At 62.2% G+C, this 17,204-nt stretch overlaps 1 protein-coding gene across 9 annotated transcripts in view; it reads right to left on the bottom strand.

Moving 5' to 3' along the window:
- RASA3 (RAS p21 protein activator 3) overlaps positions 1–17,204 on the bottom strand; it is an 80,796-nt gene that overhangs the window by 11,487 nt on the left and 52,105 nt on the right. For 5 of the 9 annotated variants that reach the window (XR_011259630.1, XM_069602461.1, XM_069602464.1 and 2 more), the window contains 14 exons: positions 16,341–16,417; positions 12,414–12,494; positions 12,026–12,098; positions 10,917–10,993; positions 7,436–7,540; positions 6,454–6,610; positions 5,883–6,031; positions 5,231–5,345; positions 4,769–4,843; positions 4,262–4,385; positions 3,581–3,687; positions 2,519–2,596; positions 482–559; positions 57–130 (listed from right to left, as the gene is read on the bottom strand). Coding sequence is in view for 8 of the 9 variants with exons in the window: in XM_069602461.1 (XP_069458562.1) it covers positions 57–130; positions 482–559; positions 2,519–2,596; positions 3,581–3,687; positions 4,262–4,385; positions 4,769–4,843; positions 5,231–5,345; positions 5,883–6,031; positions 6,454–6,610; positions 7,436–7,540; positions 10,917–10,993; positions 12,026–12,098; positions 12,414–12,494; positions 16,341–16,417 (1,370 nt within the window). In the remaining variant the exon portion in view is untranslated. The remainder of the gene's footprint in view (positions 1–56; positions 131–481; positions 560–2,518; positions 2,597–3,580; positions 3,688–4,261; positions 4,386–4,768; positions 4,844–5,230; positions 5,346–5,882; positions 6,032–6,453; positions 6,611–7,435; positions 7,541–10,916; positions 10,994–12,025; positions 12,099–12,413; positions 12,495–16,340; positions 16,418–17,204) is intronic. The other 4 variants (XM_069602467.1, XM_069602465.1, XM_069602468.1 and 1 more) reach the window with 1 other exon arrangement.

Raw genomic sequence — 17,204 nt, forward strand, 5'->3', positions numbered from 1 at the left:
GCCCCTGGCCCCGTGGGCAGGCCCCCTGGCCCCGAGCCTCCCTCCCACCACCTCACCCTTCCTTAAGCAGGATGGGCTGCTGCACGCTCTTGGGGTCTCTCCTCCCGGAGGATGAGATCAAATCCAGGAACTGAGGTGGGACAGAAAGCAAACAGTTAAGGGGAGGCTGTGAGAACTGTCCGGGGCGCCCTGCATCTCCTCCTGCAGCCAGAGAAGAGGCGGGTTTGGGCGCGGGTACAGGCAGGGCCCCTCAGGGAGCCACGGAGGCCGGCCCCTCCCCTGAGCCCACCCCTCCCGGGAAGGTCTCTGCACCCAGAGCTGCTGCTGCTCCCTAGAGCCGCCAGGCGACTCGGGGGAGGTTCCCCCCACCTCTCCCGGAGCTCGAAGCCGCCCCGGCTCCCTCCCACCCTGCTCAGTTCAGCCTCCCACGAGTCACCCACCTCAGCCTCTGTCAGTCTGGGTAACTGATGCTGCGACTTACGTTTTTCACCGCGTCAGCGTACTTCTGCTCGTTGAAGAATTCGTAGAACGCAGCCATGTAGGACTCCTTAAAACTGGCCTAAGAAAGAAAAGGTCACTTAAACGAAGCCTGAGGTCGCTTGGCCCAAACCCGAAAGACCTGGAGCTTGGCCGCGACAAGCTCAGCTCAGGGCCACAAGAGGCCGGCCTCTCTCCCCAGCAGCGCGGAGCGCAGACACCCCCTGCCGCAGAGGCCTGCCGCACACCACAGGAGGGGCTCCACTCAAGCTGTGCTTAAAATGCCAATACGCGGGGTCCTGGTCCTGGGTGAGACCTGTCACGCACGACTGAACACCCTTCATGGGCATGTGGCTCCCAGATGCATTGCTGGGATGGGGAGGTCCTCAGTTTCAGGAGTCAGGTCAACAGCAGGAGGAACCTGGGGGCCTCTGTCCACACGAGTCACTTGATTATAAGGGGGTCTGTGCGGGCCTCAGCCTGGCAGGGGCCCGCTCACTGCTTCAGCTGACAGCTGCTGGGCTGACAGACGGACGGAGTGTGGGGCTTCAGTCTGCTTCTGTGTGTGTCACTTAGGTTCCCAGAAAGCTGACTGGCCTGCAGGGGCTGCTGTCTGCAGGGCTGGGGGCTGGGGCCACGCGGGACTATGAACTCAGGAGAAGGGCAGGGCTGCTGTCTGCAGGGCTGGGGGCTGGGGGCACGCGGGACTATGAACTCAGGAGAACGGCAGGGGCTGCTCTCTGCAGGGCCAGAGGCTGTGGGCACGCGGGACTATGAACTCAGGAGAACGGCAGGGGCTGCTGTCTGCAGGGCCTGGGGTGGGGGTAGAGTACGTGGGGCTGCGGACACAGGAGAAGGGCAGGGCTGCTGTCTACAGGGCCGGGGGCACGCAGGGCCGTGAACTCAGTAGAAGGGCAGGGGCAGGGGCCCTGTGAGTCACAGCTCAACCCTTTCCCAGCAGAGCCCAACGGACCCGCCTCTGAAGGGTGGCCGTGCCACTGGCCCCTACACCGCCGCCCTCACGTACAGATTTCCCGGCCCCACACGCCAGTCTCGAGGGAGCAAGCCCTGTGAAAGGGAGACAGGTGAGCTTGGGCCTGGGGAAAGAGCGGCTGCCTCTAGCTGTGCGTGAACAAGGCTTTGGTCACTGGGCGGCACCCCAACTTCCTTAAAACGCTCAGGCTGAGAACGCCCAGCTGTGCAGTGCGGCTGGGCAGTGTCTGCGCTAAGGGCATACATCTGTGGATCCACACAGCAATGGGAGTGCCAGCCACTTACAGGGGACGTCACCACGCACAGGTAATGGCACCGCCCACGGGGGACGTCACCACCTGCAGGACACTCACCAAGCACAGGTGATGTCACCACCCAAGGGTGACGTCACCACCTGCAGGACACTCACCAAGCACAGGTGATGTCACCACCCAAGGGTGACGTCACCACCTGCAGGACACTCACCAAGCACAGGTGATGTACCACCTGCAGGGACAGTCACCACCTGCAGGACAGTCACCACGCACAGGTGACGTCACAGCCCACGGGGGATGTCACCACCTGCAGGACAGTCACCCCGTACAGGTGATGTCACCACCCATGGGAGACGTCCCACCGGCAGGGAGTCACCACGCACAGGTGACATCACAGCCCACAGGGACGTCACCACCTGCAGAACAGTCGCTACAGGCAGGTGATGTCACCACGCACGGGGATGTCACCACCCATGGGGATGTCACCATCTGCAGGACAGTCACCCCGTACAGGTGACGTCAGCGCCCACAGGGGACATCACCACCTGCAGGACAGTCACCATGCACAGGTGAACTCACTGCCCAACAGGATGGTCACTGTGTATAGGTGACGTGACTTCACTGCCCACAGGGACGTCACACCTTCAGGGGATGCCACTGCCACCTGCTGTTACCCTGTTCCTCCCAAGGGCGCTCTTACAGCCTTATATGGGGAGGCCAGACTGCGACTCTCCTCATCCTATTACTTCATGCCCTCCTTCGTGCCGAAAGGAGAATTAGAGTCAGTGACTCACAGACTTGGACTTGGACAGACTGCCTAGAGTCTGAATGGTCTTCGAAACAAGGGTCAGCGTCCTCGATGTCTGTGGGTCCTGCCAGAGACGAGAAGGTGACATTCTCTCAGACGAGCTGTGACTGAGCCCAGAACTGCCACCAACAAAAGGAAGGGCACCCCTAAAAGCTGTCCCGTCGCGAGTGTCATCTGTGGGGAGCAGCTAAACCCAGAAGTGCTGGGTTCTCAGGTCCCTGTGGACCCTCTGCCTGTCCGGTCTGGGAACTGCTGAAGAGGCGAGCCCTCGGGCCACCCACACCCAGTGCTACCAACCAAGGGGATCTCTGGCCACGTCTCCCAGGACCCTGCCCAGGGGCCCCTCGCCCCCGACACTGCTCACAGGCTGGACTCAAACCCAGGAACGGGCCATCACCCTGGGCTTTCCACCAAGCAAGGGGGCCGCCTGGCACTTTGTCCATGAGGGCGTGGGCCTCGCTCACGGTCATGGAGGGAGTTCAGAAGTCCATGCTGACCACCCAAAGTCAGGGACACTCTGTCTTCCCCTGGGGGGCAGAGTGGCGTCAGCCCTCAGCTGAAGCCCTGGTCACACCATCCGACGGTTTTAATGACGTGACTTAGATCAGAATGTCTCAGCGCCTCCCCGAGATAAGGACTTGAGGGCCCGTGGCTCATCCATAACCCAGTCATCACATGGAGCTGTCTGCACCTTCCCCTACTCGGCTAGAAGCACCTTCCCTAACCTCCGCTGGTCCGTGGGGCGGGACGGGTCAGGAGGGGCTGGGTGCGGCAGGGCGGCTGGGCGGGGCCGGAGCGCTGGGCGGGGCCGGAGCGCTGGGCGGGGCCGGAGCGCTGGGCGGGGCCGGAGCGCTGGGCGGGGCCGGAGCGCTGGGCGGGGCCGGAGCGCTGGGCGGGGTGGGAGCGCTGGGCGGGGCCGGGGTGCTGGGCGGGGCCGGAGCGCTGGGCGGGGCCGGAGCGCTGGGCGGGGCCGGAGGGAGGACCGGGCAGGAGGGCTGGCCGGGTCTGGCTGACTAGTTCTCGAGCGCTGTGTTTGAGGTTCACTCACCGTGTGGTGGGGCGTGAGCTGGAAGAGGTTGGGGGACAGGATGGCTGGAGCGAAGAACCGCAGGAAAATGAAGCTGCTCACAGCTGTGTACCGCACGTCCAGGTCATCTGTGGTGCAGACAGACAGACAGACAGACAGCCTCGTCTGGCCTCCGGAGCCACAGGGAGAAACCGAGCCCGGGAAGAAAACGGGAGCCACTGGGACGAAGTTCGGCTGCGAGCTGCGATTCCGCAGGCAGGGCCTGGCTCCCGCAGGGGCGGGCAGGGCCTGGCTCCCGCAGGGGCGGGCAGGGCCGGGCTCCCGCAGGGGCGGGCAGGGCCGGGCTCCCGCAGGGGCGGGCAGGGCCGGGCTCCCGCAGGGGCGGGCAGGGCCGGGCTCCCGCAGGGGCGGGCAGGGCCGGGCTCCCCCAGGGGCGGGCAGGGCCGGGCTCCCCCAGGGGCGGGCAGGGCCGGGCTCCCCCAGGGGCGGGCAGGGCCGGGCTCCCCCAGGGGCGGGCAGGGCCGGGCTCCCCCAGGGGCGGGCGTAGACAGTGGAGTGTAGACGGGGGAGGGGCAGACAGGGAGCCCTCCGCACTGGAGGCTGACCCCTCCCAGCAGCAACAGCTGGAGCCCTGACCCTGATGGGAGCTGCGAGTCCCCTGCGGCCTGGAGGCCTCTCCACAAGGCGCCCACGGGCACTCACCCTGGAAGCGCTTGGCGGCCGCCTCCCGCAGGGAGAAGAAGATGTCACACATGACGGTGGGGCAGCTCACTCCCGACTTGGTGATGACGCTGAACACGCGGTCCACAAACTGCCGCAGGTTCTCCTGCAAAGGCGGAGGGCAGTGCCGGCTGAACCCAGCTGTCCCGGGGCTGCGGAGCCGGTCGCTCACCCAGGGCCCCTGGGCGAGACTTCCCACCACAGGTCAGGACCAGCGTGCGGTGGAGTCCAGACCCCACACCCAACCAGGGAGGGCGTAGGGGCACTTTGTGGCCCTGCCCCTGCCAACCAAAGGCCCGTAGATGGCACCACGGGATGTGACCTCAGAAGGCCAGGACCCCTCTGGGCTCTTTAGAGGCACAGACAGTGTGATCTGCCTGGGCCGAGTGTGGTGGCTGGTGCCCGGTGGCCCCCACAGCGCTGCAGTTCAGGTGCCCGGGGTGCCACAGCCCTGCCCGTCCCGAGCGCGGCAGGGCGCGTGGGTCTCACCATGTTGCTCTCCAGGCTCTCGCCGTCCTTCAGCCTCACGGGGTCGATCTCACAGGGCTTATGACTCTGGCAAATCTACAGAGAGCGTTAGGGACAAGCCACACGTGAGCTGAGCTGGGGCCCCGGTGGGCGGAGGCCCTGTGAGCTTCCACGGGGTCACTCATGGAACATCTCAGGGCTCGGTTCACAGAGCAAATAGGGATCTAGCCTCAGCCCTCCCAACTGCAGAGGACCCGCTCCCTGTGAAATGTTCTGCGGAAACGCCCCTCCCAGGAAGGGGACCCGGAGGCACGGCCTCCAGGACCCGGGACGGAGGGGGGGGGGGCGCGGCGTCCTCCCCAGGTCCTCCTGTCTGAGCGGAAGCGAGGGAGACTTGGGGCGCTCGGAGGCCGCTCGGGAGGCTGGGCGGCGGTGGCGGCGGCTCCGGGCCCCGGGGCGCCCGGCCCCCCCGCGGGCCCTCACCTCCTCTATGGCGGGCTTCAGGGTGACGTGCAGATACTGCATGCCTGCCAGCTTCATCGTCTCGTCAATGCACTTGGATGTCAGCGAGTTCCCTCGGAAGATCGTGTTGGGGTCCCTAGGGAGCAGCGTGGGTAGGGAGGTGTCCAGGGAGTGGGGGGCAGCCCTGGCCAACGGACGCCTTGCAGCAGCCAGGGGCCCAGGCCTGCCTGGACCACCCCCCACCACTACAGCCACCGCGGGGCCCCCAGGGCCCTGCGCTCCAAGAGCCGCATCTGGTCTTCAGGGTCTCAGGACAGCCCCGGGGCAAAGGGTGGCCTCGCCACATCTGCACAGACTCCTATGGATCTTTCTGAGCTGTTGGTCCCAGCAAAGCCCACCTCCCAGAACAGTGGCAGGCCCTGAGGAGCAGGGACCCGGCCCCTGATGCCAGTTTCTTGCTGACCCCACAGCCTCGACCTCGGAACCTAGCTGCCCCCGGGCACCCAGCTCCCTGCTCGCCCACCGCCCACCTTGTTTCCAGGAGGAGAGGCATAGTAGTGAAGGAGCCAGCGTGTTGGTGAAGTCTGTGTGGCTGCCTCCAACTGCCTGGGCCCCCGCCCAGCCCCTCGGCAGGCCAGGACCCCAGAGGGTCTCAGGCCCAGCCGGCACTCACTGGGTCCTGCGGACCTCGGCGCTGGCGATGGCACTGATGAAGGGCACCACCCGGCCGTAGTGCAGGAAGAGCCGCACCAGCGGGATGGCCGCCTCCTGCTTCTCCCTGCAGACCTCGCCCAGGATGTGGGCCGCCGACGCGGAGACAGGCTGGCGCAGGGGCGGGAAGTGAGCCCCTGCCCGCCCGCCGCTCCAGGAGCCACGCCCACCACTCACGCAGCACAAGCCGCTGAGCAGAGGGCCCGCCCCCGACCCTGGGGTCGCAGTCAGAGAAACCGCAAGTCCCGGGCCTACTGGGTTCCCGTGGCTCTGGTGTGGAGGGTGGGGTTCCCGTGTGGGGTGTGGGGTCTGTGGCTCCCGTGTGGGGGTATGGGGTTTCTGTGGCTCTTGTGTGGGGGTGTGGGGTTCCCGTGGCTCTCCTGTGGGCTGTGGGGTCCCCACCCCCAGGAAAGAGAGACACAGATCGCCCCGAGCACTAGGCAGGCTGGGAGGTCCAGGCTGAGGGGCGGGGGTGGGGTGAGGCTGCCAGGTGCCGGGTGGAGGGGGCAGGGCCCTGGGGGGCGGGCAGGCACCTCCACGTCCGCCGACCTCAGCAGCAGGTCCCGCAGGGGGCTGTAGTAGTCGGAGGAGAACACATGGTCCTCCGTGTAGACCACGTTCAAGCGCAGGGAGCCCAGATCCCCTGGCTTCAAGCTCTTGCTGCCGTTGTCCCGAGGCTGGAGGAAGTACCTGGGGCGGGACCCACGGACAGGCAGCATGAGGCCGCCGCTCCCCAGGGACCCTGCTGCAGGGGCCCTCCTGACACAGGCTGGTCAGCGTGAGGTTAGGGGACTCGGGGACACTCTGCGGGACACCCCCTGCGCAGCCCCACCCTTCAGTGGCCGCCCCCCGCCCCCGCCCACAGAGTCCCTGCCCTGGGAGGGTCCCCCACCTGGCCCCCACGGAGCTTGCAGGGGGGCAGCCCCCATGGTCGCTCTCTCTGGGCTGATCACAGAGCCACAGACTCAGGAGGGGGGTGTGGGAGTGGGGGGGACGGGCAGGGCTGTGAGCAGTGTAGGAGACTGCAGTAAAACCGTTTTCCCTGGAGACTGAGCAGCCCCGGGTGGAAAGACCCTCAGAAACGGACATTAGTGGGGAGGGAGGGCTCATACTGTGGGCTGGGTGGCCCCAGACACAGGGGCACGCAGCGGTGCTCCTGACGGACACCCTCGTCCTCCTGGCCCACCCACGGCCTTGCAGCACCCAGCTGCCCTGAGCACCCCTGCCAGGCAGCCTGAGGTGCGAAGCGGCTGAGGCACTGGCCACCTGCAGGCCTCCCGTCCAGCCCTGTCCCAAGGCCAGGCTGTTGGTCAAGCAGGGCCACCTGGGAACAGAAACAGGGATTCCAGTTTCCTGGGATGGACGCTCCCTGGGGCACAGCACCGTCTGCCCGCATGTTCACAAGTGAGTGGGCTCTGGGGTGAGGCGTGAGGCAAGTGATCTGCACCTGCCACCCCAGAGGTGGGACAGGGTGGTAAAGCCACTATCGGGGCTGCCGGGCTGTGGGGGCCTCACCAGGCTTCGTGGGGGCTGGACTGCCGCAGCACCTTCAGTGGGACCCTCAGCTCCCCCAGGAACTCGTCCCCGAACTTCAGGTTGCTGGCGTTCCACAGGTCCACCCTGGAAGGCAGAAGGCATGGGGCCTCTTACCGGGTAGCCAGGCAATGGGAACCTCGAAGCCCAGAGCTGGGGCAGGACAGGCCCGCAGGCTACTCTGAGCACAGCTGAAGCCTGAGGTCCAAGCGCTCAGGCCCTTGGAGGAAGAGTGGCTCACCCAGAGCCCCAGCCCATGGCCTGTCGCTACGTGGAGGCTGGGCTTGCAGGATAGACCCCAGCCTGCCCCCAACTGAGTGTCAGAACCCCAGGCTTCAAGGGAAATCCTGACCCACAGGAACGCAAACTGAAATGGTGTCAAATCTGGAGAAGCCCTACAGTTCTCAAACGGTGTCAAATCTGGAGAAGCCCTACAGTTCTCAAACGGTGTCAAATCTGGAGAAGCCCTACAGCTCTCAAACGGTGTCAAATCTGGAGAAGCCCTACAGCTCTCAAACGGTGTCAAACCTGGAGAAGCCCTACAGCTCTCAAACGGTGTCAAACCTGGAGAAGCCCTACAGCTCTCAAACGGTGTCAAATCTGGAGAAGCCCTACAGCTCTCAAACGGTGTCAAATCTGGAGAAGCCCTACAGCTCTCAAACGGTGTCAAACCTGGAGAAGCCCTACAGCTCTCAAACGGTGTCAAACCTGGAGAAGCCCTACAGCTCTCAAACGGTGTCAAACCTGGAGAAGCCCTACAGCTCTCAAACGGTGTCAAACCTGGAGAAGCCCTACAGCTCTCAAACGGTGTCAAACCTGGAGAAGCCCTACAGCTCTCAAACGGTGTCAAACCTGGAGAAGCCCTACAGCTCTCAAACGGTGTCAAACCTGGAGAAGCCCTACAGCTCTCAAACGGTGTCAAACCTGGAGAAGCCCTACAGCTCTCAAACGGTGTCAAACCTGGAGAAGCCCTACAGCTCTCAAACGGTGTCAAACCTGGAGAAGCCCTACAGCTCTCAAACGGTGTCAAACCTGGAGAAGCCCTACAGCTCTCAAACGGTGTCAAACCTGGAGAAGCCCTACAGCTCTCAAACGGTGTCAAACCTGGAGAAGCCCTACAGCTCTCAAACGGTGTCAAACCTGGAGAAGCCCTACAGCTCTCAAACGGTGTCAAACCTGGAGAAGCCCTACAGCTCTCAAACGGTGTCAAACCTGGAGAAGCCCTACAGCTCTCAAACGGTGTCAAACCTGGAGAAGCCCTACAGCTCTCAAACGGTGTCAAACCTGGAGAAGCCCTACAGCTCTCAAACGGTGTCAAACCTGGAGAAGCCCTACAGCTCTCAAACGGTGTCAAACCTGGAGAAGCCCTACAGCTCTCAAACGGTGTCAAACCTGGAGAAGCCCTACAGCTCTCAAACGGTGTCAAACCTGGAGAAGCCCTACAGCTCTCAAACGGTGTCAAACCTGGAGAAGCCCTACAGCTCTCAAACGGTGTCAAACCTGGAGAAGCCCTACAGCTCTCAAACGGTGTCAAACCTGGAGAAGCCCTACAGCTCTCAAACGGTGTCAAACCTGGAGAAGCCCTACAGCTCTCAAACGGTGTCAAACCTGGAGAAGCCCTACAGCTCTCAAACGGTGTCAAACCTGGAGAAGCCCTACAGCTCTCAAACGGTGTCAAACCTGGAGAAGCCCTACAGCTCTCAAACGGTGTCAAACCTGGAGAAGCCCTACAGCTCTCAAACGGTGTCAAACCTGGAGAAGCCCTACAGCTCTCAAACGGTGTCAAACCTGGAGAAGCCCTACAGCTCTCAAACGGTGTCAAACCTGGAGAAGCCCTACAGCTCTCAAACGGTGTCAAACCTGGAGAAGCCCTACAGCTCTCAAACGGTGTCAAACCTGGAGAAGCCCTACAGCTCTCAAACGGTGTCAAATCTGGAGAAGCCCTACAGCTCTCAAACGGTGTCAAACCTGGAGAAGCCCTACAGCTCTCAAACGGTGTCAAACCTGGAGAAGCCCTACAGCTCTCAAACGGTGTCAAACCTGGAGAAGCCCTACAGCTCTCAAACGGTGTCAAACCTGGAGAAGCCCTACAGCTCTCAAACGGTGTCAAACCTGGAGAAGCCCTACAGCTCTCAAACGGTGTCAAACCTGGAGAAGCCCTACAGCTCTCAAACGGTGTCAAACCTGGAGAAGCCCTACAGCTCTCAAACGGTGTCAAACCTGGAGAAGCCCTACAGCTCTCAAACGGTGTCAAACCTGGAGAAGCCCTACAGCTCTCAAACGGTGTCAAACCTGGAGAAGCCCTACAGCTCTCAAACGGTGTCAAACCTGGAGAAGCCCTACAGCTCTCAAACGGTGTCAAACCTGGAGAAGCCCTACAGCTCTCAAACGGTGTCAAACCTGGAGAAGCCCTACAGCTCTCAAACGGTGTCAAATCTGGAGAAGCCCTACAGCTCTCAAACGGTGTCAAATCTGGAGAAGCCCTACAGTTCTCACGAGCATGGTAGTCAGACCCACTGTGGCTGCCCCAGACTCAGGCTTACGATCTGTCCCCAGACACAGGGGCGGAGCTGCAGCCAGGGAGGCAAGAGGGCTGGCGAGGCCCAGAGGGATGCCTGGCCTTGCTAGAGGCACCGCCGCGGGGCCCTGAAGCAGTGGAGCCGTGTGCCTGGCCAGGCCTCACACACAGAGGGGTTTGGAACTTTTGCACTGCACCCGGGAAGACACTGCAAAGTGGCCTCTAGCCACCTCCCAGCATCCTCGTGCTAAAATGATCCAGAAAACTGAGGCTCCTGTCTGTGGATGAGACAGTTACATCTTAGGCAGGCTGGTAAGGACTCCGGGGCCCTCGAGGAGGAGGAAGGGACAAACGGGCCTTGAGGAGGAGAGAAGGATAAACGGGCCTCGAGGAGGAGAAAGGGAAAAATGTTTTTCTACATTGCTTTGTCTTAGTCACATAAGACATTTTTTCTTAAACTCTGAGTTGTTATGACAACAATCTTTAAGACTAACTTTTTACACAACAATACAGAACAATTCATCTTGCTCAAAGGTGTGTTTTCCCTAAGCTCTGTACTAATGATTATATGAAAACAATATCTTGCTCAAGGACGCTTCTTCCTCTTAACGGGACCCTTCTGACTGACCTTGCTCTTAAGAGCATGCTGTGCGAGGGGGTCTGGCAGAAGTGCTAAAAGCCTCGATCAGACTAGCGAGGGGCACTCCCCACCCCCCTTCTGATGTCTGTGTCAGAAGACTTCTCTCTCCTTTTTCACTGTAATAAAACTTCTGCCAGACAAAAGCTCTGAGTGGTCAAGCCTGGTCCCCGGTCCTGAAGCTAAATCTTTGGAGGTCACGCTCCAACACCGTTCACCGTAAGCTTCACGGATGGCGCCCAGTTTCCAAGCACAGCGCAAGGGTCTAGCACTGCCTGGGGATCTTCACCCCGGACGCCCTCACGCACCGGATCTCCAGCTTGTCCACGCCCTCGTCCTCGAAGTCAAAGTGGGACTTGCGGCTGTAGCTGCAGGGCCTGGTCACCTGTGGGCATGGAGAGCGAGCGTCACGCCTCCGCCGGCCCTGGCCGCTGGCTCACTCCCGCACAGCCCTGCAGGTGCACCCCGTGAGGGAGGGCTGGCCACCTTTTCCTCCTGGCTACAATGAGCACATCCCAGGGCGGCACAGGTTCTTCACCCAGGCTCTCAGGCTGTGCCTCCAGGCCTCCACAGCCGCCCGATGAGGCCACCGTTGCCCATCCTTTGGAGGGCCCAGGCGGAAGAGGCCAGTGACCCCCCGCACATCCTGACCCACCCCTCCGAGTTCGTTTGCAAAGTCCCCTGACAGCTTTCCACCCTGGCACTCCGTTTCCTGCAGCTCCAGCACTCCGTGCACACACCTTCCAGCCCCACTCCAGAAGCCCCGCCCACTGCCCCCTGGAGGCGGCGCACCTACTCTGCTCTGGGAGCCCCGATGGCATGGCCGCCACACGGGCATGGCTGCTCCGCCCTCCCCGCGCTGGGCAGTGAACCATGGAGATGGGAGGGAGACCCTCACGCTCGCCTGTGGTGGCCTTTGTGGGGGGACAATGGCCTCTCGAGCGTTACTGGGGCTGGCACCTCTGAGCAGTGGTTGGCAGTTCTGTGCCAGGCTGGCCCTCACCCACCAGCCAACTGGTGGTTCTGGTTCTAAGGGGCAGTCGGGGGCTCTCGTTTGAATGCACTGCCTCCACCCCCGAAACCCTCACTATTTGTGGTGAAACAAGCCTCCCTCTGCTGCTCAGGGGAGACTGGGTGGAGCAAAAAACCCAAACCCAGCCAGCCAAAGCCCAAAGTCTTGGTCGTTCGGGAAGCGCTGATCTGACAGCATCCAACACAAACCCGGGTCCAGCTGGAAGCAGCGAGCAGCCTTTCTGCCCAGGGAAGGAAGGCGCTCCTGGGGCTCACGCTGCAGGGTGGGAGGGACTCCAGGTGTGGGACAGCACCCCGGGGCTCTCCGCAGCAGTGGCCAAGGGCCCTTCTGCCAAGGACCCTGGGGTGTGGGTGTCGACTGTGTTTGGGCCACCGAAACACCGACCTCGAAATAAAACACTTCGTCAAACTGGGGGTTGTTGGTCTTCTTCTTCACCTTCGTCTTCTTCGCTTCTGACCTGCATTCGAGGGGAAGGATCGGATGGAAAACACTTGGATTCCACCAAGGCTGGGCCACCCGGCCCTCCAGGGCACAGACCACCCGGCCTCAACCACCAGCGGTTGTGTCTCCAGCACCAGATGGCATGCAAATCGGGACCCTTTACTGAGCCAGAAACACCCACGTGAAGAACAGGAAGGCTTTCTTCTTACAGACTTCAGGCCATGAAGGAAGCAGAAGGAAGTGAGGCCTACGCAGCCTGCCTGGCCCTCCTGCCTTCGGGAGGGAGCCCCACCCTGGCGGCCTCGCCCACTGCAGCCGAGGCTGTACTTGCCTGCACGGCCCTGCCAGGGTCACAGTGGCGTAGGGATCACACTGCCCGTTCACGATGGGGAGGCCTTGGCACTCGAGGATGCTGAGGGGAGAAGTGGAGGTCAGGAGGGCGTCTGGGGCCGTCTCTCACAGCCACCCTGAAGTCTGGGAGGGCAGATGTCTCAACAGCTCAGGCCAAGAGCCACAAGCCCCTGCAAAGCACCTCCCAGGCTCCCATCTAGTAAACAGAGATGGACACTCTGTCAGCGGGCAGCAAGCACCTGTGTGCGCCCACGGGAAGGACAGACACGTTTCCAGTGTTGGCTGAAACCAAAGCACAGGAGCTGAGGGTCGTGTCTACGTGGTGGACTTTCTGAGGACCTAGCCCAGGAGGCAGTCTCTCAGACGGCCTTGAACAGGTGAGAGCGCCAGGGTACAAGGAGCACCTGTGACAAAGACCAGGAGGTCAGAACGTCAAAAGGTCGCTGTTAATTAGACCCAGGCACCTCGGGTTGGTTGATCAGACCCAGGCACCTCGGGTTGGTTGATCAGACCTAGGCACCTCGGGTTGGTTGATCAGACCTAGGCATCTCGGGTTGAGGAGTCTAGTGCTTTTCCACACATGGGAAGATACGGGCAGGAGTCTGGGCTCACTGAGATCATTCCTCTGATGGGCATCTCCGCTCTTTGAGGCCAGAGTCCTGGGCTGTCCACCCTGAGACCGTTGGAGGAAGGCGCTGCTGGGGGCGGCTGCACTGGCTGCTGGCTTGGAGGCGCAACACCCTCTGTTTATGACACGGCAGGTGACGTCCTCTGTCGGCAGTGCAGAGTTTCCAGAGCAAAGCCCCTGCCTTCCGACCCCAGGAGCTTGAGGGAGGTCTACGCAGCCCGGTCGGGCAGGAGGCGGGACTCGGTCTGTGCTCTCGGGGGCCTGAGGGCCCAGCACTGCAGGGGCTTCCAGCCCTGGCCTGTGCGCTGCTTCCAACGTGTGCCTCAGGCAGGGAAACCCCATCTCAGGCTTTGCTCCATCCACGGCCCTGGCTCCTGGCTCCCTTTGGGTCTGGATCGTGGTCCACCAGCTCTTGGACTGCCCTTGTCCATCACCTGGCGCCCTGGTCTGTTGCTGGACAGGCCTTGCTCCTGCTTGAACTCCTGGCTGGGTGCTGTGAGCCTCACATTGTTGGTGCCTGGGTTCTGGGCTCCTCTGTGCCATCAGAGGCTGTGGTCTCTTGTCTGAAGAGACTGCTCCGCAGCTCTGTCCGGGAGGTGCTGGCGGCCTCGTGTGGGGACAGTGTGGTCTGCTGGGTGTCCGAGTGAGCGCGTGCTCTCCGCTGGGCTGGGGGAGACTCGAACGGCCCCCACCTCTGCGGCCCCTTTGCCCTCAGCCCTCTTGCTCACCCCGCCCTGCGGGGCTCCACCCTGCCCATTCGTGCAGGTACAGGGAGTGCCGCCGAGTGTGCCGCCCGCAGAGGATGCCCGGCTCCGTGTCTCTCCTCACTTGCCCTGGGCTCCGCTGGGGGAGCTCGCTGGCTGGCACCAACGCACGTCCGGGACAAAAGTGGGCCTGCGGTGACGTCGTCTGCTTCCTCCCGTGGGGGCCAACCCCATCCGCATGGCTGCTGCAGACGGCGTCAGCTCGTCTTGGGTCTTTGAGGTGAGGGAGGGCACGTGTCCCACTGTCCCATCCTGGCTGGAAGCGGAGCCCTAACCCCACTCAGACGCCGAGGGTCTGAGTGTCCCGCCTTCCTGCTTTGGGGAGACCGAGGTCCCGTTCACGCCTGCAGACGGGCACCTGGTTGGCTTCTGCCCCTCGAGGGGCCTGGCGGTCCTGGCCCTTCACGGGACCTCCTCTCTCCAGGCAGAGCTCCGTTGCTCCCGCTCTTCGAGTGGGCGACCCTCTCTCCGTTTCTGTGCCCACTGGACGGGGTGGGCTTCAGTAATGTCAGCGAATGTCTTTCCCTTCCACCCTTCTTTCTGGAATGTCGCCCTTCTCTCCCTACTACAGATCCGGTCTGGGGTCATGCTCCTCCCTCTGTGAACTAACTTCTCACTAAACAAGAATCTTGGGCACATTTCCAGGGATGGGCATGGAGCCGTGAGCTAGCCAAGGGCTCCTGTGAGGGGCCCAGGGAGGGGCAGACACCCCGAGGGACCCAAGGAGGGGGCTTGTGTGAGGGGCTGACACCCCGAGAGTCCTGGAGAGGGGTTTGTGTGAAGGTGGCACCCTGAGAGGCCCAGGGGCTTGGTAGCCCAGCAGCCACAGTGGGACAGTGGGTGGATCTCCCCGGGAGGAACACACAGGGTGACCCGCCGGGTGGGAGGAGGTCCTCAGTCGGGGGGCAGGAAGCTGCGGCCCTGGGGCTAGAAGCAGGAGGAGGGACTCACTTGCCCCACACTGTGCCAAAGGCCCAAGTTCAAGGCTAAAGGATTCTGATCACATCCAGTTGTGAATCAGGAAGAAGGCAGGAGGGTGGGCTCACTCTGGAGCCTCCGGGACAACGGTGTCCTGGCAGTAGCTTAGTCGGGGAGCAGCTCCTCATGCACCTGGCGTCTCAGAGGCGTGCCTGGACGTGGGGCCAGCCACCTGCCAGACAGCCACCTGCCGGCTGGCACCGCCCCTCCTCACCGACCAGCACTCGGAAGGCTCCGAGCGGCAAGGGGACAGCATGACTGCAGCCACCCAAACATCTCAGAGAAAAGGAAACCCGACATGCTGCCTCCTAGGTTGCACATGGGAGACCCATTCTGGGCTCATCAGCCTCCTCCCAGGGACGTCGCTGCACCAGCTGCACAACCTGGCCCTTGAGCCTGTTCAGAGCTGTCTGCCCAGAGCCCGTCTCAGTGGGAAAGGCACAACCCAAGCTGAACTCACAGAAACAGTGCACACTCACTCCTGCAGACCTGCAGGCACACTCACACCTGTGTAAACTCACCCTTGCAGACCTGCAGGTACACTCAGGTGCACACTCACCCCTGCACACCTGCAGCCACACTCACACAGGCGCACACTCACCCCTGCACACCTGCAGCCACACTCACACAGGTGCACACTCACCCCTGCACACCTGCAGATTCACTCACACAGGCACACACTCACCCCTGCACACCTGCAGATTCACTCACACAGGCGCACACTCACCCCTGCACACCTGCAGATTCACTCACACAGGCGCACACTCACCCCTGCACACCTGCAGATTCACTCACACAGGCGCACACTCACCCCTGCACACCTGCAGATTCACTCACACAGGCGCACACTCACCCCTGCACACCTGCAGCCACACTCACACAGGTGCACACTCACCCCTGCACACCTGCAGCCACACTCACAGGTGCACACTCACCCCTGCAGACACACCCACAGGTGCACACTCACCCTAGCAGACCTGCAGGTACACACCCACAGGGGCACACTCATTCCTGCACACTTGCACACACACATGCACACTCACCCCTACAGACATGCAGGCACAGAGCCACAGGGGTACACTCCTTCACACGTGTACACACACCTGCAAGCACACACTGACAAGCGCACACTCACTCCACACTTGCGTGCACACGTCACACAGGTGTGCACACTCATTCTTACCTGCACACAAAGTGGTGCACACATGCACACTCACCAAGCATTATGGGTAGAAGCAGCTGAGATTTGGGGGTTGAGGTCAGAGGTCAAACCCCAACTCACCATTTCCTTGAGCATAAAGCCAGGGGCGTGACCCCAACCTCTGGTAACCGTCACCCTGAGTGACTGGTTACTTGCAAAAACCAAACATGCCACCTCCGGGGTGAGCGTGTGCCTCACGAGGATGTTCAGACCATCTCTGGGGAGGCCCCGCTTCTGGGAATCCTGACTCATCTGTTTACAAATCATGACCTGCCCACTGCCTGGGGTCAGGTTCAGGGCCAAGCAGACCGGCGGTGGGGCCGTCCCGGGTCTTACCGCGTGGCTAGTTTGTGGCAGATGGCGCCTGAATCGGTGATGACCTCACTCAGCCTCAGCTCCAGGTGGACCTTGCCCTGGAAGGCACAAGGACAAGGGGTCACGGGGGCCATGAGCAGCGGGGGCTCACGGGCTCCCATCAAGGACTGGTGACACCTGACCCTGCGTGGCACCCACGGCCCGTCTCCCTGCCCAGCTCAGATCCCAGGGTTTCTGTCTTCAGCCCTCCTGCTTCACGCTGGGCAGGATGTTAACGCAAGTGCTGCGTCAGAAGAAAGAAAAGGAAAAGGCCCTGAGGGCAGTGTCTGCAGCACGTCTGGCTGCTGCTTGGGCTAAGCTCACTGCACGCTGGGGGCCTCGGGCACACTTGGTGTCTCTGTGTCCGCCATGAGGCTGGTCGGAGGTCAGGAGCCTCAGCCCTGCTCTTCAGGAAGGAAGTCAGTGCTCATGGATGCTCTGGGAGAAGGGGGCAGGGCTGGAGGAACACAGCTGGACTGGGGCTGTGTGTGCAAAGGGCCCCTGGCTGAGGACAGCAAGTGGGCAGGACGGACAGGTGGACACAGCCAGGGCATTATCGGGGCTGCAAACAGAGCGGGGAAGACCAGCCCCCAAAAGCACAACAGGAGGAGCACGGTGCGGGTGCTTCTGTGAGTGAGCGTGACGTTAAACTGGACTGACTTTCCTCAGAACGGAGCGGCACTGGGTCACTGTCTCCAAGTTCCTTTCCGAAACCTCCCATGGACACAAAGGCCATTGGCTGCTTGGCTGCACACATAAGTGTCCCCTGGGCTTGCTCTGACCCCAAAGGGAGCCATGCCCTGACCTCTCCAGGGAGGTGGCTCCAGAACCCCTGCCAGGCTGAGG

The sequence above is a fragment of the Ovis canadensis genome, chromosome 10, assembly GCF_042477335.2.
Source record: "Ovis canadensis isolate MfBH-ARS-UI-01 breed Bighorn chromosome 10, ARS-UI_OviCan_v2, whole genome shotgun sequence".
Classification (NCBI taxonomy): domain Eukaryota; kingdom Metazoa; phylum Chordata; class Mammalia; order Artiodactyla; family Bovidae; genus Ovis; species Ovis canadensis.